This window comes from Melanotaenia boesemani, chromosome 15, assembly GCF_017639745.1.
Source record: "Melanotaenia boesemani isolate fMelBoe1 chromosome 15, fMelBoe1.pri, whole genome shotgun sequence".
Lineage (NCBI taxonomy): Eukaryota > Metazoa > Chordata > Actinopteri > Atheriniformes > Melanotaeniidae > Melanotaenia > Melanotaenia boesemani.
In genome coordinates, this window is record NC_055696.1 from 18,146,245 (window position 1) to 18,169,631 (window position 23,387).

The following is a 23,387-nucleotide window of genomic DNA, read 5'->3' on the forward strand; positions in this document are numbered from 1 at the left end:
AAATAAACCAGCACTCAGCCAAATGTGGGCCACTGTATACTTTTATTCTGGCCCAAATATGGCATGGAATGATGGCACAAGTGTGGTCCACAGTCATTTGCCAGAAGTGAGCCACAACCAAACCAACACATTGCCAAATGCCAGCCGTGACCAAAACACCCAGAACTCACCCAAATGTGGGCCACTACTGTAGTTTGATTCTGGCCCACATCCCACATGGAATGATGGCACTTGGGAGGTCCACTCCTGTTTGCCAAAAGTGGGCCACAACCAAGCCATCACAATGCCAGCTGTCAACCAAAAACAGGCCAAATAAACCAGCACTCAGCCGAATGTGGGCCACTGTATACTTTTATTCTGGCCCAAATATGGCATGGAATGATGGCACAAGTGTGGTCCACAGTCATTTGCCAGAAGTGGGCCACAACCAAACCTACACAGTGCCAAATGTCAGCCATGACCAAATAAACCAGAACTCACCCAAATGTGGGCCACTACTGTACATTTTTATTCTGGCCCATACATCACAAGGAATAATGGCATAAGTGTGGTCCATAGTTCTTTGCCAGATGTGGAACAAAACCAAACCAACACAGTGCCAAATAACAGCCAAAAATATTACACCAAATAAACCAGATCTCACCCAAATTTGGGCCACTATGCATATTTATTCTGACCCACCCACCACATGGAATGACATGAGTAGTCCACACTTACTTCTCACATATGGCCCAAAACCTAGTCATAATGCTACTTCAACCAAAAGCTGAATACATTATAATTCACTTAAACGGGAGCCAAATAGCTCTCAGACTTATCCAGAGCTGGTTTGCAATGTCCAATCTTGTCTACCCTGCACTTTGGTGTCACAACCAAACCATGACGAAGTTCTATGTCAAATATGAACACATTATAAATAAACCAGAACTGGTCAGAATTTGGGGCTGTCTATATCATTATGGTACCTGCAGATACTGTGTTTAATGGGGACATGCAGTGGTCCAGCCTTGTTGGTCTCAGGGTCAAAGATGAAGATATCTATTGAAGAACTGAATAAATAACCAGACACAAGAAATAACTTGTAAACAGCTGAGAACTATTCTTTATTCTTTAACTGTGCCACGAAACAGGAAAAAAACCAAACAGATGAACAGATGAAATGTGGAACACAGTTGTGGACCTCCAGCTTCCAATAAATCATGGGCCCAACATTGTCTCGTCTTCATCTGTCCCTTTAAGAAATGCACAAAAGAACAGATTTTGTTAAAGCAGTACTGTGGTTACTGTGTATAGGGCTGCAGTGAAGTGCAAAACATAAAATCTTATCAAGAGACCAAACAAAAAAGGGCCTGTAAAGTGATATAAAGTTATAAAATATTGTGTTGATGTCTTTCAACACCTGTGACAGATTCGCGACCTGTCCAGGGTGTACCCTGCCCCTCGCCTAATAATAGCTGGGATGGGTTCCAGCAACCCTGCAACTCTGAATTGGACAAGCGGTACAGAAAATGGATGGATGGTTTTTCAACACTTAAGTCCATAGTTTGGTTTTAATTCAAATTAATCTAAAGCAATAATTGATTTTGTATCTGATCACTGACCCAATATCTGCTTGCTCAACCTCATTCTGTTCAGACAACAATGAAATGATAGTACTGGAGTGAACTGGAGCCAAGCAGCTTCATCAAACACCAATGAACTTCCCAGTTAACCTGAAGTTACAGTATTAAAACATAATGTATATTTGAGTTTGTCATTATGTTAGTGCACAGCAATTAGATTTTTTGCTATTTTGCTAACCTTTCCTCAGCATTTGTTGGTTCAATGAAGCTAGCCAGAATGCAATTAATAGAGCATATTATATACATGTTGCAATGTGTGTATTTGTGTGGTTCTATCTGTCATAAAAAGATAATTAATACAGGGTGTTTTGGTGTGTCATGATGCTTCCAGAAAAAGACCTGAGATACTGGGTCAGAGGGTCTGATCATACAAGGTTGGTTTTTAGCCAAAAGATGCTAGGTGGAAGGCAGAGAGCCTCTATTCTCCCTGGAAAAAGCCAGCAACATTACTCTAAAGCTGTTTCATTAAGTAAAAAAGTAGGTAAAATTCCTGAATAATTTCCTTTTTAATAACTCTTCTCGGGGACCCCCAAGATATCTGTCAGTCTGGTGGTGCGTTACAGACAGGGCTTGACATTAACACCCGCCAACCCATCAATTGCGGGTAATTTCAGCAGTGGCTAGTAACACAGCCACTCCAGCCAGCAACTTTGGCGGGTTGAATTCTATATACATTTTTAATAGTATTCTCAAATGGCATCTGAAATAATGAACGAATTGAAATGTGAGACTAAAACACTACAACTCCCATAGGCACTGCCTGAGCAGTGTGTGCTCATTGGTCCATTTGTGACTGATGTCATTTTAGGTGTTCCCAGTGGAGAGCAGAGTTATGAAGTGCGACTCACAGTCAGACTCGTGATCTATATAGTGCCACGATAGACATCATAATTGAGAAGGAAGAGGTGAGTTCTCCCTGGTTTTCTTCACCAGGAAGCCGCTGCTACCTCTACCTGAGCTCTCTGCCAGAAAAGCTGCAACATGCTTTTTTCTGAGGTTGCAGTGACGAGGAGAATGAGACAGAAGGAAGGAATAAAACCAGAGTTGTTCTGTGTGGATTATTTCATGGTTGGCTACGCTAAAGAGACTGAAAGGAAATGCAGCCGGGAAAACTGCCTTGGCTCGATACCGGCGCATCGGTTGCTGAAGCTCTGCTCCACAGGGAACTTCTACACTCAACATTTTCTAATCACATTATCACGTTTTCCTCGAAGCCTTTGTGGAGGACAAATATGCTGCTAATGTAACAGTGAGGGATCAATGAGAGCTTGTAGAAATGCTAAACTTTTACATATAGAAATGAGAAGCCAGTGTTTTGTGCATTGGACCTGTGCAGGTGAAAGGCGTGGCGGGGGAGGGAGCTGGGGATGCAGGAGGCTGGTCTCACGCATGTGCTTTATTCAAAAACTCGCAAACCGTCTCTGCTTTCTGAATCACAGCAAACATCCTCTATTTCACCTTTAAGAATCAAAACTTCATCCACTTCAACATTAGAAGTATGTTTTTATGTTTGATAGGGGGTTTTCATTCCAGCTCAATTTAGCAGGGAGATGTCATGTAACATTAACTATGTAAAAATATATTTCACCTGTTGATTCATATTAGAGATCAAGTGATATATCTGCCGGCTGATATACCAGGCCAATATTTGGCTTTTATTAATTGGCATCGGCCAAAATCCTTGTTTGGCCATGCCGATTTAAAGCGGCTCTATGCAAGATAATCATAATCATAAAGCTGCTTGGAAGTAATTTCTTTGCTTGACTGACCTGTTCTGATGAAAAAGCTGACATTCCCTCCTCTATCGGGTCTCCCGATACCCAAAACGGCGCTTGCAGTTTTGCCCATTGATGCTCGCGTTTGTTTTAGTTCGGAAGTCCCGCGATACACGAGACTACAGCTCGTAAATCCGTTTGGACAGATATGCATGTTTCATCTGCGATTCTTTTTTTGCTTCAATACTGCTTTGATAATTACTTTTACTACATGCCTTTGAAGCCATGGTGACTCGACGTCGCCTGTTCAAAACAACCGTTTTGCCTCTTGTTTACAACATTCTTCTTCGTCTGTCGCCTATTTTCGCTATATGGAGCTCCCCCTACAGCTTTGCGGTGCGTACTGCATGGTAAAAACACCCAGAGTTGCATTGATCTGCTTTAAAGTCAGGCACATTCGTGGGGAGCTGCTGCACCGTGAAGCATCCAGCTTTTCTAAGGAGGGGAGGCCATCTTTACTCAGTTGTTTATATCTTCCTCTACTGTACTGTTACAAATCCTGTAGCAGGTGGAGCTCAGCTCTGGCTGGCTATAATTCAGAGGTAAAGGAGGGGGAACTGAGCTCCAGAGAGGTCTTGCCCACTTTAAACATTGAATATGGCATTTTAGCATGCAAATAAAGGGCGAAAACAACAATATATCAGCCTTAAAAAATTAATTAGTTTTTTTGATACACTAAAGTCAAATACAGTTTTCATTAAAGATATGTTACTAACTGAGATGTTATTTCCCTATCCCTACTTTTCAGACCCATGTACTGGCTTTTAAGAAGGGTAATTTGGTGAAAATTCCAGCTACAGTTTGCATTACTGTCCCATCACTGCCAAGAAAAGATGTTACATCTACAGGAACATGGTTATACTTGCTGTATGGTGAATGAACAAGCCTGTAATTCTTAAGTGACCATACTGGAAAAAATGGCAAAAATCACAACATTGCCTTTTTTAATTGTATTTGTTCATTTAGAATTGGGGAGCTGCTTTGTATTCTGCCCTCTTTTTTTTTTTTTTTTTTTTACAAATGCTGACAGATTCATCTTGATTTCTGATGTAAAACAGTATCACACATATATTGCAAAATAGGTATTGTAGCTGACTTACGTGCGAGCTGTGTGGAACGCCTTTTTTGCTCTCTCTCTCTCCTCCCACCATCCCTGTCTCCAGCAAGATGAAGCCACTTTTTTATATAAGTCTCCACCTCCTGGTCTGTTGCGGTGGCCGTTAACTTATTGTTTCTGGCTGTTCCTAAAAATTAAAAAAAAAAATTGTAAAGCTTACGATAGATGCAATCACATAATTGTGAGAAATGCCTAAACTGCATGGCTATATCCTGCCCATAGCTGGGCAGCAATGAATGTAGTTTGAAAACAGTCTGGCCATGACCTAAACTCTAGCTTTCAGCTGACAAGATTGCAGACCAGTGCACTGTAGAGGGGACGGATACACAGCTGAAGAAGATGGTGAAGCACATACAGTAGTTTTAAAACTTTTTACTGATACTGTTTTTTTTTTCCTGGTTACTGATACTTCAGCGATCACTGATCAGGGAGTTTTAAAAAACCAATCACCGATCCGATTACATGAGGAAGCAAATGTATCCATTTTAATAATTTTTTACCCATATTTATTCTTTAATTTGTATCTTAAAAAGGATTTCAGTTGACATTTTTTGCCCTGAACTAACTGAGATGAAAAGGTTAAACATCAATAACCTCTAATGGACATTCATATTTAACCAGAACCAACCAAAATAATTTAAGACACAAATAATGGGCTCAACAACTTAACTTGTTGTCATTAAATTAGGCTTCTTTAATGCACTTAAAGGAAACATATCATGCTTTTAAGTCCTTTCTTTTCACATGTAAATCATTAATTTACGGTTTATATAAAGTAAAACTGCAATCCTTTGGTCTGAAATCGTTGTTAGTATAGCTCCACACACCCCTTCTTAACCCCTGTTCTGAGGTGTTCCTTCACAGTCAGTGAGAGCAGTTCGATTTGATGCTGTCTCTTTAAATTTTAGCAGACATTTCACCCTTCCTGGTTACAGCGTGTTTTTTTTCTCGATTCGACTCCGCCCCCTTAGCCTCTTAGCCGCTAACGATCGGCAGAGAATGTTTTTCAAAATAACATGACCATATTTAGCGGAACCGCAGCAAATACAGCGACTTAATAGATAGAAAAAACATAATAGATAGCGGAGAAAACTAAACAGACTGAAAAATATGACCCAAAAAGAATAATAAGATTTATATGCGGCACCGTAAGTGAATAAATTACATTTTTCTGCACTCCGGAACGCTTGGAAAAGACAAAAACAGGTATTTAAGGGCTTAAAAAGTGGATTTTGCATGATATGTTCCCTTTAAAATTACTTTTCAAGTATTCTGCAAAAAGGGGTAGGTATTCTGTCAGAAAATATTCATATAACTCATTCATTTTCTGTACCGCTTGTTCAATTACTATGAAATTATTTAGTCACAGTAGTGAGACGTGTCTATTTTCTTTGTTTAAAAAAAATGTTTAATTGGTGTGAATGACTGCTTTACGTTTTTGTAGCATTTATGTTTTGAGCTATTTTTAGACTTGCTTTATGAAATATGTGCGGTTAAGTCCACCCATTCTTTAATCAGTTGTCTTTTCAATGCCACTTCCTTGCTGACGTTTTTCGTCCTAGCCACGTTCAGACTCCGGGTCAGCACAGCCAACCTTCGACTCCATCCGTAACGTTTTCTTGTGCGTTCAGCCAATTCTGCCAGAATGATGGGCCGCAAGCTGTGTCCGCTACAGCTCCGAGGTCAGCAAGCAGCAGCAAAAGAAAAGGTCTGCACCACGACTGCTTTCAGAGTGGCGCTTACTATGTGACAAGGCGAACAATAAAGTTGTTTTTTTTTTTTTTTTTTAATTTACACGGCATCACTAGCAAACAGTGTCACAGTGCAGCTGAAACACATCTCAAGAAGCTGCAACAGGAGCAGTTTGAAAATGACAATGACCTCATTGATCGTTTTGGTGAATGAAGACTTTAGTGCTGATCAGAAAAAATGGGAAAAAAATGGGAAATATCGACTGATCCGATCAAATCGATCCAATCGGTGGAAAGTCTAATTATATGATTTTCTTCACCCCTTTCAACTCAAATGCATGAAAGAAAAGCAAGGAAGGATTAATAAGACACATTACTAAGAAATATAACCCAAAATTAACACTTACCAGTAACTACATCTTTTAACTGGAGGCTGTGGAATGCTGCTTTCCCATTCACACCACGCCAGTTAAGTTGTTTGGCCAGGGAGTTGGTGAATAGGCTTTTCATGATCCGCCACACGGTGTCCTTGACATCGACCCCACCGATGACGCTCAAAGCAGAAATCTCAGCAAAAAAAGAACATACATGATCAACATCAGCAGTACCAAACTGGGCATACAATGTATGATTTTTTTGTAAATCTTTTTTATACCAGCACTACACATTGTACAAGTAAACTATAAGCAATTTATGGTCAAAACTAATGATTTATGTACTCAAACTGTACAGTCTGATCATCCAAAATGCCACAGTGCTCACACTGTCCAAAGACTGATTGTCCTGTCTTTTGACAGCTGTCAAAAAAAATGCTATAAAATAAAACAATAAATTTCAGTTAAGTCATTTCAGTGTGCTGTGGTTTATAATTAGGTTTCACCAGAAAATTCCCTATAACCAGGTGATCTTCATTTTGGCTGTGTAGGAGGGATTTTGTTTCCCACCGATGTACAAAACATGTATCTAAACACTCTTTACAATAGTCTTCACTCCAATAAAAAAAAAAACTAGCACTAACATACACCAAATAGTTCTAGAGTGTGAAATGCATCGTTACCATTTTCTGTTTAAAGTCCACCTCTTCTCTGACCCGCTTCTCCACAGCCAGTAAAGAGCTGATATCCTTCAGTGGGAAGACATCCTTCTCAAGGACCTCCTGCCCACCATCAGGCTGTCCTTTGAACTTATTCAGGGTCAAGGTAATAATTTTGAGCTGCTCCATGATAAGCTCCTGGTTCGTCAGGAGCCTACGCAGAAGAACTAAAAATAACAAGATACAGTAAAATAATTAAAACCTAAAAGACATTGTAAGATGAAAAAGATAGAGACAGAGAGGGTGTGCATCAGTGTGCAAATATCATCACTTAAATATCACATCATTTAAACAAATATCATCATTTAAACTTATGAGCAAGGTTTAAAGCACCTTCAGTTGGCACATCCTTGCCCCGACTGGTCCCTGGCTGTTGTGGGCTGGCAGTGGGCAATGGGCCTGCCACTGATGCAGGTCGTTGGGGTGTAGGGGCCCTTCTTTGTGTTATATTGAGGTCTGGCTGTTGAATTTTTGGGGCTGCTGGCAGTGATGATTTTTGCATGGTCCTGACAGTCGAGTCGCTGTCACTGTCGCTTTGAAAGCGAATGCTTGGTCTTGTGTGTGCATATAGAGGATTGGGATGGGAAGAGGAAAAAATTGAAAGTATAAAGCATTTGTCATTGGTAAGTTGTTGCACTGAACTTGTATTGCTTAAGACATAGCACACATCATACTACTTAGCCCTTTTACTTTTATTAGCATGGGCAGGAGAATGTGCCTGCCATAAGCATTGAATCGGCGTGAGTAAAAAACGATATGGCGCACATTTTTTTTTTTTGTCGGTTTCCCCTCTTTAACAACAAATAGCCACAGGCAGCATCACACCAGCGATCTCCGTTAAGCAGCGGCAGCCCCCTCAGCATGTTCAACATTTAACTGGCAGCAGTGACGTCCAGTCTCTGTACACGATCAGCAGTGTGGAAGTTTTTCAAAGTGTGTGAGGAGGATAACAAGTTTGCTGTAAGCAACAAAAGAGGGCAGAGCAGGGATTGGCTATATGGTGCCAGTGCCACAGGTGACTCTGTGGCATTAACACTGGCACGCCGGCACCTCTCAGCTGATTTCTTGTCAGCTCCGTCCACAATCCCCGCAGCGCTGTAACCGCGGCCCTGCCCAGATTACAGAGACCCGCGCATTATGACATAATCAATATAAGTAATGATCACATGCTTCTGTGCACTGAGACACTGGCGGGTCTCAGAGAGACAGCAGGTTGAAGGAGCTGGTTAATTGGCTTTTTTGAGCACTGGTTCCGATCCAGCTCGGTGGGAAAAGGGCAAATTTTTATCTACAGTAACTACAACCCCAGTTCACAGAGCACAGCCAAACATAGTATAACATTTATTTAAGGGTTATTTATTGATTGTTAAATAAGAAATTTGTTCTTCTTTCTTCTCATCAAGAATGTTGCATTTTGGAAATGTTTATCTTTTTTTTTTTTTTTCAGTTCTTATCTTCAATCAATGCACCTGTTTGACCAGGAAATATGACATCTGTTTGCACACTTTTTAAACATCTTTTAAAATACATGTTTAAATAGGAAAACTATGTTGCAATGTCTTGTGTGTTTAGTTCATAAAAAATGTGATCGGAATCAGCCAAAATCGGTATCGGCTGTCCAACCACCTTGAAAATCGGAAATCGGGATCGGCCCAAAAAATTGTAATCTGTGCAAGCCTAAAAGTAATTGCATCTAATGATAGACATTCATCTCAGACCACTACATCAAACTCTGAACTATAGAGAGACCATTGTAAACTGAGTTTCTTCTAATATTCAGGATTACTATATTAAGACAATTCTAGTCACTGCAAATAAGCTGTATCCATTTCAGGGTGTTGTACATCCCGACAAACAAATAGGAGTGTAACATTACCCGCTTTCGGACAGAAAAGTTCTAAGAACTCAGTTCTAAGAACTGCCCTCCTTGAATGTAGTTATAGGAACTTTCTTCTCCAGGGGGACTTTTTCATTTTGCATTCACACATAAGTCAGGAACCTTGACAGGGACCAATGTGATGCAACAGTCGTGATACTTTCACACCACACTCAAACAAAGCACGGCAAACACCAGGCATACACTATGCCAGAGTGTTGCTCAGCATGAGGGTTAGAAGAAAATGAGGGTGAGTTAAAAAAGAGTTCAAGGGCAAAGTTTGCCATTTTCCACTTTCCATTTTTAAAGCATCGGTTTGAGCACTGTTTAAGCCAGTATTTCTCAAACTATGAGACGAGCCCCACTAGTGGGGCGCAGAGGTATTGCAGCTGGGGCGCGACATCACCAGGATTGCAGGACTTTTTTCATCACATCGGTTCGACAACCAGGATTGACTTTTATAGTTGAACTTGTGATGCGACAGCAACAACAGCACCTTTATTTCCTTTAGTTTTGAAATTGTCAGCATCTACAACACTTTTATTTACCTTTGTACTTGTGATAAAACTACAGCACTTAAATTTTCTCCAATTGTGAGCTGAAGTTATACATGTAGCAACTACTGACAACTTATGAGCTGTTATGTAACAGTGTCTAACAACTTAAAACCTTGTAGACTAGCTAGGCTATTTAAATAAATAAAATATTTTAAAAAATAAGGCTTGGTCACCATCCTGTCAGGGTGATAAAAGCAGGTGGGGCTTGTGTATGCTCCTTTGTCGAAAGTGGGGAATGAGGAAAAAAGTTTGAGAAACACTGTTTTAAGCAGTGGCACTGTTTCAAAAGTACCGGTCTGACACCGGTATCGGATAAAACCTAAACGATACACATCCCTACTCAACTCATCCCACAGCTACCTTATGGACTTTATCCCTCCCCACAGCTAAAATGGTGCATTTTCAAACAAGTTTACTACCTCATATTGTAGCTCATAGATACCGGGACTTGTGTATAAAACAAATTTATAATGATCTATTTTAGTCTAAACACAACTCTAACACTTGATGATTGATTCAATTCACTCAAGAGTAAAAAAAAAAAGTTTGTTTTTTTTCTTTTGGACATACGGTAAATATCAAATCACTTTTATATGGCTCTTACTTTCACATACTCCATAAAATTATGCCTTCTTCCGAAATATTTGGTCAAATGTTCAATTTTTCCCTTATGGTGTCCAAGCAACAATGGATGGTTCAACTTGTACCTATGCTCAACTTACCCTGGTCTCCCTTATTGAGTGATTTTTCTATAACATAATGTGAATAAATAAAGATTCAGTTTTCAGAGGTAAATGTTACATTTTCATATTCATTCAGTTCATTCTAAACTGAACTGAAGCAGAAATAACTATATAATTGAACTAAATAATAATTAAATAATTGAGGCGGTAGTTATTGACAGCAGATAATGTAGCAATAATTCTAAATGTCTCACAAATATAGTGGCTTTGAATTCTTACAGTCTTTTTCGCTTCCTCTGTGGCATGTCATCATTTTCTTCTGCTGTCTGTAGGTCAGTGTGGGTCTCTGCCCAGGGAAGTTTGAGGCGGGCAGTTGTGTATTTTGCTGTAAATATAGATTCAGATATCATAATTAATAGAGTATATATGTTTTTAAATGATTGAATTCAGTTATGTGGTAATGTGTATACCTGCTTTATATAAAATCCGAACTCTGAATTCTTCCCATGATGACCCCGGCTGCTCTGCATTTTTTACAGCCTTTACCAGTTCTTCAGGTTTGTAGTAAGAGGGCCACTGACAAACGTCATCAGCCACCCAAGCTGCTGGCACCACCTCAACCTCTTGGGTCTCATAAAATTCAACAATGTAAAACATTGCCTAGAAAAGGAAGGAGGTACAACAACACAAAGTTATTTTTACAAACACTAGACAAATTCTTTCACATTCCCAAATGAATCATTACATTAAATATGGTATCCACACTTACACATAGATGTGTGAAGGCAAACTGAACTGTAACTTGCTGCTGAGCTGCACATAAAGTATATGAAAAAGAAATTAAACTGAAAATGAAAACACATGCTGTGTGTAGCTAAGATGGTATTACTCTGCATGCAGAAGAGGCACAACAACAAACCCTGCCTCCAAAGGTAAGCGAACACACTTCTGTATAGTGTCCAACCTTAAACACATGAGGTGTGATGAGAGATCTGACACAAAAAAAATTTCCAAATTTGAAGAGTCAATGGGATAGACAAAAAAGCTTGTAATCTTTCTGTATTCTTTGCAAACCAAATATTCCTGACCCTCAAAAACAACTATATTTCTGGACCAAAGTATCTTGCCACTCATTTTAATGCATCTGTCCCTCTCTGATGAATTAATAACAAATTCATCCATTTCCAGTTCTTTAAACTGGGAGACAGTTCCCACAAAACCTTCTGGGACAGGTCCATCAGAGTGTGATATTTTGAGATTTTTTCCAATTTTCAGAGTTTCTTCTGGTAAACTTGTTGCATCCAGTTCTGAAATCCTCCGTATCACTTGTTGCAGTGGTGAACTAGGCTTTCTAACCATGCCCTTAATGTTTTTTAAATAGTTCTCAAATGGAAAACCAGATATTAGGTCCAAGTTCCCATGTACCCTCACATCTTCACTGAGGTGAATCAAGCCATGTATGTTGTACACTACAAATTCCTGGCCATAGAGTTGCCCAAAATGTTTAACAAATGCTCTGAGGAGTGTGTTTGCAAAGTCATTTAGCATCAAACAATAGGTTGGACTCGCCAGAATGTAAATGCTCACAGATAATAGCATAAAGTTTTGATACACTTCTGGAGCCAGAACGTCTTTCAAAACAACTGGGCCTGTGTAAAGTAGGAACTGCCGAAGTTCTGTTGCCTTCCATCTTAGTCTTTCATCAAGCCCCCTTGGTCTTCGGGCAAATTCGGAGGGTATGTACATTCTGCGAGCAAGTAACTTAGTAGAAATCAGTGAGATCTGTCTGGCTGAAATGCGGTATCTTAACTTCCCACCTGTGCCGATCCATAAATCAAGTAGGCGACGCACCACACCTAAGCAAACTAAATGCATATAGTCGTGTGGGAAGCCACTGACCATAGGAACAGATGCTTCACAAAATGGTGAAGGTTTTATGTGGTGGTCCTCATCCTCTGCTCTTGAAAAAGATTCATCTGTTCTCACTCTAGCATTTACTTCTGGGAATGTCATGCCGTTACTAACATATACACCTGACTGTACACATTTATCACAGCCACTATAGCCATTGTGTGACTTCATACCTTTAACAAAGGCCCTTGCAGGAGCATCACAAATTACTGAGCACACAGTTAGAAAAAAGGTTTTACCATTAACAACAAAGCCATTGCTGAGGGATTTCAGTTCACAAACCAGATCCCTTAGATATTCTGATAAAGACCAAGGCTTTGAATTCCCACAAAAAATGGCAATTGGAACAGGTTTCCGACTGAACCCTTGCAGAATGCCCAAGATTGGCCAAAACTGAACAGCTGAACTTTTAAAAATTGGTAGACCGTCAATATTTAACTGCAATTTAAAGTTGTGACTGTCTGGAACAATAAATGCAAGTCTCTGCAATATTTTAGTGAACATATTCTGTATCCCAAAATAGTGGAACGATCCACCTGCCAGGGAACTAACAGCATGGCCAATGTGTGTCTTTAACAATGTTCTGGCATCTTTGGGCAATGAAGGATGATGAACTTTTAGAATAGATAAGAGGGCAGACAAAGCAATTAATGAAATCCCAAATTGTGTGCTCCAGTCTCTTAAGCAACTTGCTAAATCCCTTGTGTCATGAACATTATTTCTGTCATCATCACCAAAACTTAATCCACCATCTCCACTGTCTACGTCAAAATTTGAAGGTGAATCAGCGATTGCCTCCGCGGTTGAAGCAATCGCTTCATCCTGAAAACTGCACTCTTCTTCAGGGTCAACATCAAGTTCATGCTTGTCATTTAAAGAGTCAAAGAACTGGTTAACTCTTTTGACAGCTCTTTTCCTTAAATTACTGCGTGTGGTATTCCACTGTTCTTTATCCATGGCACTATAGGATCACTGACCTATTTGGTGTTTAGTAACTTGTGCAGCTCAGCAGCAGAATGTTACTCTGAAAGAGAAAGAAATAAACAAGCATTATACATTGATACATCACATTATATAGAATATCAGTACCTTTATTTATTCATTTGTTTATTTCACAGGGAGAGTCCAAAAGGTAAACAACATGAGGACAAGGCAGGGATTTGTTAAAAAAAACCCAAAAAAAAACAAAAAAAAACCAAAAAAAAACATGTATTTTAGCAGAGCAGCTTACCTCTAATGAGTTCAATAATCTGTTTCCACCAGCAGATTTCTGTAATGACAATACTTTAAAAATGATCATGACAGTATAATACACTGTAATTAAAAATACATAATGTAGCTCAAGTAAATACATTTTTCTTTCACAAAAATAATTTCATACAAACAAACAATGAGACAAATAGAAAACATTTATTTCTTTTCCTGGGGATGTAGAGTTAGAGTTGAAGCTAAACCAAGGAAATAGACATACAGGTAGGGATGTCACGATTATTTGTTTTCACAATTAATTGTGGTAGTAGAAGCTACAATTAATAATCGTAAAGCTTCGAAAATATCATTTTACAGAAAAGAAAAAAAACGTCTTAATTATTGGTGCCGCAGTTACTCAAACTTGAAACAAGTTATATTGCCGTTTTTGGTCAGTGTAGCTATAGCTAGCAGCTAGTAGCTAGCATACTCCTCCGTCCGCAAACGGCAATATAACTTGTCTGGATGTATATTTTCTAGCGATTTTAGGGTCAACGCATCGCTGTTCACCATTGACCACATGGTGAGTTTCATGTCTTTGCAAACGAATGTTTAATGCCGTTTTATGAATGAATGCACGAGTGCCCATAGGAGCCCATGTAAAGTGGAGGGGGACGGCAGCACAGAAACCTCAATTACTGGTTCAGCACCAAATGTCAAATTTGTGATCAGAATGGCTCTAAGTCACCCCAGACAACCTAAAACCAGAATCCATAGAAATTTCTGCGTCACCTATCCAGGTTTTCCAGTAATAGCATCCAAAAATGCCTTTTTGGTCTTACTGCACATTGACATCTAAGCATATTTAAGCTGCACCTCACCCCGGCCAGCTTAAGTACAAGCGGTACAGTAATACCTGGTGTTTTGCTCAACTGAATTTCAACTGCGACAGTCGGCTGACGAATGACTGCTCACATTACCCTGTATCAGAAAACACCGGCTAGCTTGACTGCAGTCTCGAAGCAATGTTTTCTCATTTGAGCTGGTTGCTATGGGCGCAGAGCGTGAAGTACCCGGATAACGCACCTCAAGCAGTTTCTTTTCCGAGTTATTATGTGTCGCCAAAGTGGAACTAACCTGAAACACAGCTGCTTCCTCTCCTACTTGTTTTAATTGTGACATTTTGCAATAGACATTTAGAGACTAACCGTGTAATACATGTTTAAAAGCGAGGGCTGACCAGCGGGGCTTCTTGAAGGAGAGAGGAGCCGGGCTGGAGGGCATGGAGATGCCCGGTTATGGCTCAGTCCCGCATTAACTAAAACTCGGACAGTTCGAAACTAATCAGATTATGTTCAAATGAATTTTCAAACAGACTAAGTAGTCTTCAATAGCACATATTGCTCGTAGATATTTTTTTCTGACATAATGCGGCCGTGATGAGGCTAACAGCCATCTCTTATCTGGCTTTCACCCCTGCATCTAGCCATCTGCATAGTTAGACTAATCTTGTATAAAAACTAAATGTTGACTAGCCAAAATTTTTTGCAGCATTGGTACCCTGACAAAACTTGTGAAGTTCCAACAATAAAAGCTAAATATTTGCCACGGTTACTCACCTCGCCGTTCTGTTCTGTAGATAGACCTCGCGGCTCCCGCACTTTCTGCTTCCGTGCGCCCTTTCTAAATTAAAAAAATGATGCATTCAAAGTACTCGTAAATTGGACAGCTCCAACTTGCACTGGAAAACGTCACAGAAAGTAGAATTTAATTAAGCATATGGTCCATCACGACATACTGAATAACGCTTACCTAATAAAAAAAAAAAACTGTCACTGTGGGTGTGATATGGTCAAATAAAATGTTGGTCTTTTTCCAATGTCGGACTGCAAGTCATTTTATATTTGGTAGAGAGCGGAGGCGATTTGTGTTGACAAATAAACTCTCTGGCTAGGCCTGGGGTTCTCAACCTTTTTTTTTATGCTGGACCCAATTTTTTCCGTACAAACGCCCCATTCACATAGCCTACTGTAATCAATCTCAAACTAAATCTACTTGAGCTTAACAGAAACCTTGTAAAATATATGACATGATAAATATTAATAACCTTAAAAATATATAACATTGAGCCATCACAAAGACAATTATCACATGTATGTCAAATTTCATATAAAAAAAATCATCTTTGCTCTCTAATATTGTTTTTTTTTTACTCTCAGAGTAAAAATACTTTCTCTCAAAGAAAAATAAAAAGATAAGATACGGTGCAGATTTCATGGAGGCAATGTTTCAGTGTTTTCAACCCGGATTTAAAGGTGTCTACGGTTGATCAGAGTTAAATCTCCACTGGCAGTTTGTTCCAGTTGTTAAAAGCATGTCAGCTAAATGTTGCTTCTCCATGTTTAGTCTGGACTCTAGTCTGGACTAGTTGACCCAAGTCCTTGGATCTAGGAGTCCTGCTGGGTTTATACTCTGAACATATCACAGATATTCTAGGCCCAAACCATTCTGGGATTTGTAAATGATCAGTAGGATTTTATAATGTATTCTCTGAAATGGAATGGATGTGTTCAGGCCTTTAGTTCTAACTCTAGCAGCAGCATCTGGATGAGCTGCAGCTGTCCGAAGCTCTTTTTGGGAAGTCCAGTTAAAAGACCATTACAGTAATCCAGTTTACTGGAGATAAAGGCATGGTTCGGTTTTTCCTGCTGGGAGACAAAACTTTGATGGATCTGAGCTGGTAAAAAGCTGCTTTGGTGACAGCTTTGATGTGGCCACTAAAAGTCAGATCTGAGTCTATCAACACTCCAAGGGTACAAACTTGCTCAGTGGGTTTCAGAGCCCGGATCTCAAGATATTCAGCAGTGCTGACCATCTTCTCTTTGCTACCAAACAGAATAATCTCAGTTTTGTCCTCATTTAGTTGAAGAAAATTCTCCCTCATCCAGTTGTTTATCTGCTCCAGACACTGACACAGTGAGTCTACTGGGCTGCAGACGTCAGTTGACAGAGACACATACAGTACAGTACAGTTGTGTATCATCTGCATAGCTGTGATAATTGATGTTAAAGTTCTGTATTATTTGACCCAAAGGAGGCATATACAAGTTGAATAGAAGAGGTCCAAGCACTGACCCCTGGAGGACACCACAAATCATGCTAATTTCTCAGATTCAGCTGCCAATCGTAACTAAATAATTAAACAAATCAAAGTTTCTAAGTTGTAAAAATTCCTTATTAACAAACTGCTCTTTTTTTCCAAACATAAAAAAGTAACCAAAAATCATAAATTCAACTGTCTCAATGAACAAATGAGCACAAAGACTGCTTATTTAATAACTGAAATAAAGTGCCATGCCCAGTGGTGTAGCCTAGTTTATTCTAGAGGGTTTACTCTGGTATCCCCCACGCTTGACACAAGCCCCAATATGGTCCAAAAGTGCAGACACAGACAAGGTGAATTCATGAAAAAAAGTAAAAGCTATGTCATTTTTCAGTGGTTATATGAAAATTTAGAACCTTTTCTAGTGAGTATACTAGCTGCTTATCAAACAGACTATACCACTGCCCACGCCCCACAGAATTTTCAGCCCATTGGATACCAGCATTATAAACATTTATCAGCATATGCATGATGAAGTTTTTGCCTTGCTTGTGTTTGAACACAAAGAGCTGCTGAGATGTGGCTGAGGATTTCCTTCTTCATCTCTTCCACAAGAAGAGATACACCTGTACAGGCAAATTTTTCTTCCCCTGCATTTAAGTTTTTTACTCAGTAATGGGAAAGGTTTTCAAGATAGGTAAGTAAATTACTTGGGTCAAAATGTACTTGAGTAAAAGTAAAATTACCAATTTCAAAAGGTACTCCAAAAATGACAAATTACTCACAAAAACTACTCAATTACAGTAATTTGAGTAAATGTAATTCGTTACTTTATACCTCTGATGATCAGTAATAAAAAAATCTTGAGTTCATTCAAACTTCTTTTAGAATATGTTTTAAAGGTAAACTGTATAACAAAATCAAAGATCAAAAACAAAAATATGTATAACTCAAAACTGTGGTTCTATAGACATCTTCACAGCTTGTAAACAGTGTGATATATATCGATGGGGCTTAGCTGGAGGCAAACGCAGAGTCTGGAGTCTATGTTAACAAGTGACAGCTAACAATTTCCGGTGGTATTTTTGTAGTTGGAGAGTTTCCAAACAAATATTTCAGGTTCGGAAATGTCAGAATATGTCCAGACACTCACTCTATGGGAATGTGACGGCTATTTTAGTAAATTACCGCTAGCCATATATGGGCCACTTTAGGCTGCTAGAAGTGGCCCAAATGTGTTTTGGCAAAGGTGGGCCACATGTGTGGAACCCTATGTGGGCCACTTTAGGCTCAGATCCAGATTTGTCAATGCTAATTTGCTGTCTTTGGGCTAAAAGTGGCCCAAATGTGTTACAGCAAAGGTGGGTCATGCGCGTTTTCTCAGATGTGGGCCACTTCAGGCTTACATCTGGATTAGTTGATGCTTAATTGCCGTCTTTCGGCCAAAAGTGGCCCAAATGTGTTTTGGCAAAGGTGGGCCACAAATGCAAAACCATATGTGGGCCACTTTAGGCTCAGATCCAGATTTGTCAATGGTAATTTGCCGTCTTTCGGCCAAAAGTGGCCCGAATGTGTTTCAGCAAAGGTGGGCCATGCGCGTTTTCGCAGATGTGGGCCACTTCAGGCTTACATCCGGATTAGTTGATGCTTAATTGCCATCTTTCGGCCAAAAGTGGCCCGAATGTGTTTCAGCAAAGGTGGGTCATGCGCGTTTTCTATGATGTGGGCCACTTCAGGCTTACATCTGGATTAGTTGATGCTTATTTGCCGTCTTTCGGCTTAAAGTGGCCCAAATGTGTTTTAGCAAAGGTGGGCCATGCGCGTTTTCTCAGATGTGGGCCACTTCAGGCTTACATCTGGATTAGTTGATGCTTAATTGCCGTCTTTCGGCCAAAAGTGGCCAAATGTGTTTTGGCAAAGGTGGGCCACAAATGCAAAACCATATGTGGGCCACTTTAGGCTCAGATCCAGATTTGTCAATGGTAATTTGCCGTCTTTCGGCCAAAAGTGGCCCGAATGTGTTTCAGCAAAGGTGGGCCATGCGTGTTTTCGCAGATGTGGGCCACTTCAGGCTTACATCCGGATTAGTTGATGCTTATTTGCCGTCTTTCGGCTTAAAGTGGCCCAAATGTGTTTTAGCAAAGGTGGGCCATGCGCGTTTTCTCAGATGTGGGCCACTTCAGGCTTACATCTGGATTAGCTGATGCTTAATTGCCGTCTTTCGGCCAAAAGTGGCCCAAATGTGTTTTGGCAAAGGTGGGCCACAAATGCAAAACCATATGTGGGCCACTTTAGGCTCAGATCCAGATTTGTCAATGGTAATTTGCCGTCTTTCGGCCAAAAGTGGCCCGAATGTGTTTCAGCAAAGGTGGGCCATGCGCGTTTTCGCAGATTTGGGCCAATTTAGGGTCACATCCAGATTTGTCAATGCTAATTTGCCGTCTTTCACCCAAATCTGGCCCAAAAGTGTTTTAGCAAAGGTAGGCCACATGTGCTGAACCATATGTGGCCCAGCCTTGGTTCACTTATAGAATAACCATGCCCTACTCTGCCATGTATTTGCCTAATATGGGCCAAATTTGTTTTGTGATATAAGGGCCATATGAGGCATTTACCACATGGGCCACTTTAGGCTGATATCTGTTTTTGTGGGCCAGAAGAATGCCTTAAGTGCCGGATTGTAGCCTGAAGTGGCCCACATCCGTATGCTATCTGGGATACCAAGCCTCCACCTCTCTCAAAGCACAACAGAGAGCATGTGTATTACAAAAGATGTCACACCAAGGAGAAGCGGAAGAAATTATGCAAAAAAGGAGAAAGGAAGTTTGGGGTGAGGAAAGAAAATACCCATAGTGGTGCTAGGCAGAAGGGTGAGTTGATTTTTGCCTACAGTTTGTTTTGTTTCTGTTAAATGGTATTTGTTTACATGGTAGCCTAGTCCTACCAGTTTCTGAACTACCTAACAGCCAATTTCTGATATAGATTATTATCAATATCGATCAGTATGTTTTGTCCAAATCATACAGCCCTGTGTTAATCTTCTGTTAATCAGAAAAAATAAAAATTAAAATAACAGCATATTTCGTGTACAGTTGCATTTATATTAACACTGCCTAAGCTTTAACCACACCATATTATAATTACACAGCATCCAATGTTACAAATATTACAAACTCTTTTTAGCTGGAAGTCATCAGTTATCATAAAACTGAGCTGAACTCAGTATGATACACTGACTTACACATTATTCAATTTTTAACACACAAAAGCTTCATTATGCAAAAAAAAAAAAAAAAAAAAATGAATATTAAGAACTTAGAGAGGAAATGTGATGGAAAAATCTTGTAGCGTGATTAGTGATGACATTGTGATAGATCTGTGAGCTGAGTGATCAGAACTGTTTTTGCAGGACACTTTTATCTTTAGTGCCCCCTGGGAGTGAATACAGTTGTAGAAACACATCAAATGACCTTATTGCCTTCTTCTGTGGTCAGTCAATGTGAACCTCACTCCAGCGGTCCAGCACCAGTGAATAAGAGACAACTGTTCCCAGGGGGATGGGCTATATAAGGATGTGTCCTGAGACTGGACTCTAGTTCTAACATTGTCGGCTGGCCTGTGTTTTAACTTGTCTTCTGGTTATGTTGTGAATTCCTGCGATCGCAGTAAACAGCCTGTCTTTTCACCAATCTGAGTGTCTGTCATTCATGTTAGGAATTTTTCTAATGGCACGCTGCACGGCGGCTGCTGCCTCAGTCTGCCTGATCCTGTTTGGATGGGTTTGTACTGGAAAAAAAATTTGTTGCACCTGTTGCAATGACAATAAAGTTTCAAGTTTCATTCATTCATTCAAAATGCAATGTAGTTAAGCAAATTCATTTACCTGTTACATTTTGGATAGAGGCTTTGATATCATGAATCTTGCATAGCCAGGCTCATCTCCACTGTGTTGTATCAGTGGAATCAGTGATCTGGCTGTAATGGTTTAATATTTGAGCTTGGAGGAAAAAACACATTGTTTACATTTCAAGAAATCAATCACAACTGAGCCTTTAAATATACTGTGTTTATATGTGCTTTGGGTCACCAAGGCACCACTCCCAGCAGATGTTACGACATCAATTACATTTTTGAAGATCTTTACAACCTTCAATCAAATCAATCCCATAGGTCTATTTTACTGCAACATCCAAATTTGCATAAAATCTTCCAATCATTATTATTATTGTAGGTGGTTTGCCCTCAGGCTCTTGTTTCCCATAGCTAAGTAAATTATTAAACCAGAAACATGTGCATAGAAGAAAGGCGGAAGAATGCCTGAAGGAATGATTGGCCAGTTGACAGACATAACTAGCCATTGGCATTCAGTAAGTCAGACAATGCAATCAATGAATTGCAGCAAATGGCACCAAAACTCAAAGCAGCCTTGATTTCCAGAGGTTAAGGACTGATAGAGCACATGGTTTGTTACAGAGACAGAACAACTACGAAGCTGTAACTGGCACGTGATTGGAAGAAAAAATGAATCACTATTCATGTATGAGGAAGAAGTAGTGACAACTAATGAGATGTTGAAGTCATACCAGCGCAAGAAGAGCAAAACCAAAGTTTCAGATGAGGAAAACCTTCTTCTAATAAAACTGTCACAATAGTAGCTTCTAAAGTATATTTTCAGATTGTTGTAACACCTTTTCTCCTTCTAAATATGCATTTACTATCCAGGTCTACTGAGACCTATCCATTATGGATTTTTAAGATCCAATCACAGTGTTGGCACAACTGAGAGAGGTGCATGTTTAAGAGGAAGTGTCATAGGTTGGACCCAGATTCTGTAAGCAGGTATAGGTTTTATATTCATTCCAGGCATATATGGGACGACATGTCAAAAACAATAAAAATGTATGTATGAGCTTGAGAAATGTTCCTTTGTTTGCTGAAAAAGAGTGTGACTTTGTGTTCCACAGATGTATTGTAATTTCAAACGGTCATCCATATCATTTGAACAACAGATCGACATGCACGCATGTACAAACACAGGCCTTACACAGTATTCCAAAAGACATTGCCTTGATGGAAAACAGCACATCCGGGGGGAAAAGGACAGATATTACACGGATCATTAGCCACAAATATAAGAGGGGAGCATCACAGCAGCCTAATGACGCTTTGATAAGCCCTGTTCTGGAAGTAAACATAATCTGTTGACTTTCAATTCTTTTGTCACACCACCAATGATAGTTGAAGCAGAATGAGGCATTCTGCTGTAAATGGGCTGTTGTCGTGCAGAGCAAGGAAATGCGGAACCCACTGGAAAAGATAAAAGGAGCTGGTGGAAAAGAACATGTAAATACCTTTGTTTCATGTTGCATTTTCTAGTTGAAGAATTCATCCAAGTGTCTTCAGCTGCTTCTCATCAGGTTTGACATAAAGTCACTGTGACTATTAAGGTCTCCTGGTGAGGCCAACAGTATTTACCAATCAGAAAAAAATTAACAAAAGAAATACGCTTTTCGTTAAATACATGTTTATGTGCATATGTCAGTATATCTGGCTTACAACTGAAAATGAAATAATATCCCCTGCCCTTAGATTGCTGTCCTTACATTATGAAAGTCCTTGAGACTTGAGTTCTTGGGTTTGCTTGTTATAATGGGTTTGGGCTTGAATAAGCCTTCATCTACCTGCTTCAGCAAGCCCACCTTCATCTGGTCAAACCAGGCAGCAATGTGAGGATCATGCTCTTTAAATTCTCGTGTGTTGTTAACTGTTAATTATTATTTTAGAAGCTCCAGAAAATGCAGGTTGAATTCTGCACAATTACCTGCATGTTTAAATACCTAACAGAGCACAGTTTGTGAACCTGAAAGATTGTGTTTCTGAGTTGGTCAATGGTACAAGAGCACCACAAAGGACTGAATTCTCACCTTAATCTCATCTGGTTCTGTGCTGGGAACAGCTCTAGGGTTCCTGGAACTGACTGTCCAAAGAAGAATGCGGCGTAAGCAACTGCATATAATGGACACTTCTTCACAATTCTGTAAGGAAACACTAGTGTTTAGAGACAGCCTCCTTTAGGTCAGTGGCAGCACAGAGAGATACAGGTTAATTATTAAGTTGATCATAAAGTGTGTTTTTCTTTTTTATTTATTTTACTTAATTTCAGTTATTCTCAGAAGGGGACTGGCTTGTGTCCAACCTCTATACTCTCACAAATTATCAATGTTTAGTTACAGTTTAAAATTAGATTAAGTGCCTTTGAGCAAAACATCTAGCAGATACTAAATGACCAGCAGTAAGACCATGCAACCATAGTACTTCACCCTGGTCTGTCAATAAATAAATGGCTGTTTGAAAGAGAAAAATTCTCCTTAGTCAATCTACCCTAAATAGAGATGCTCTACTGGAAACTATTCACAGAGAATTGAGGTCATAAGACACCTTCAACATTTCCTATACGGCAGATCATTTTCATAATTTATTCCTCTCTGCTATCTATACAGGGTTTATAAAATACACACTTTTGGAGGGAGCTCTCCACACAAACATTAATTATTGTGCTTCCCAATCTTGTTATTTATTTCCAAAACCCACTTCACCTTATTACTCAAACTGAAAATTATCCCCAGAATAATTTGAATGCATCAGGAAAATTGCCTTGTGGTTGGGGTGATGCTCGCATTAAGAGAGGGTCAACGAATTCATCTCTAGTTCCTTTATATTAATTTCCTTTATAATTGCTTAAATCCTCAAAAGCAATCCTTGCCCAGAGCA

General features: G+C 39.6%; 1 protein-coding gene across 1 annotated transcript; it reads right to left on the minus strand.

Annotated features, from left to right (window-relative positions):
* Nucleotides 1–1,082: 1,082 nt before the first annotated feature.
* LOC121654952 lies at nt 1,083–11,487 on the minus strand. The gene is made up of 8 exons (XM_042009337.1): nt 11,154–11,487; nt 10,885–11,111; nt 10,694–10,799; nt 7,632–7,852; nt 7,263–7,465; nt 6,613–6,772; nt 4,498–4,641; nt 1,083–1,232 (listed from the first exon to the last, which is right to left on the minus strand). Exons 2-8 carry the CDS (start codon nt 11,069–11,071, stop codon nt 1,198–1,200), a joined length of 1,056 nt encoding a protein of 351 aa, XP_041865271.1. The 5' UTR covers nt 11,072–11,111; nt 11,154–11,487; the 3' UTR covers nt 1,083–1,197.
* Between the last annotated feature and the right edge of the window lie 11,900 nt (nt 11,488–23,387).

Bases quoted from the DNA above. Each gene is read 5' to 3' on its own strand.
- LOC121654952 (XM_042009337.1), bottom strand. From the start codon at position 11,071: ATGTTTTACATTGTTGAATTTTATGAGACCCAAGAGGTTGAGGTGGTG. The intron at 10,800-10,884 runs GTATACACATTA...CTATATTTACAG, and splicing joins TCGGATTTTATATAAAGCAG to CAAAATACACAACTGCCCGC. The intron at 4,642-6,612 runs GTAAGTGTTAAT...TTTAATTTTTAG, and splicing joins GTTAAAAGATGTAGTTACTG to GAACAGCCAGAAACAATAAG.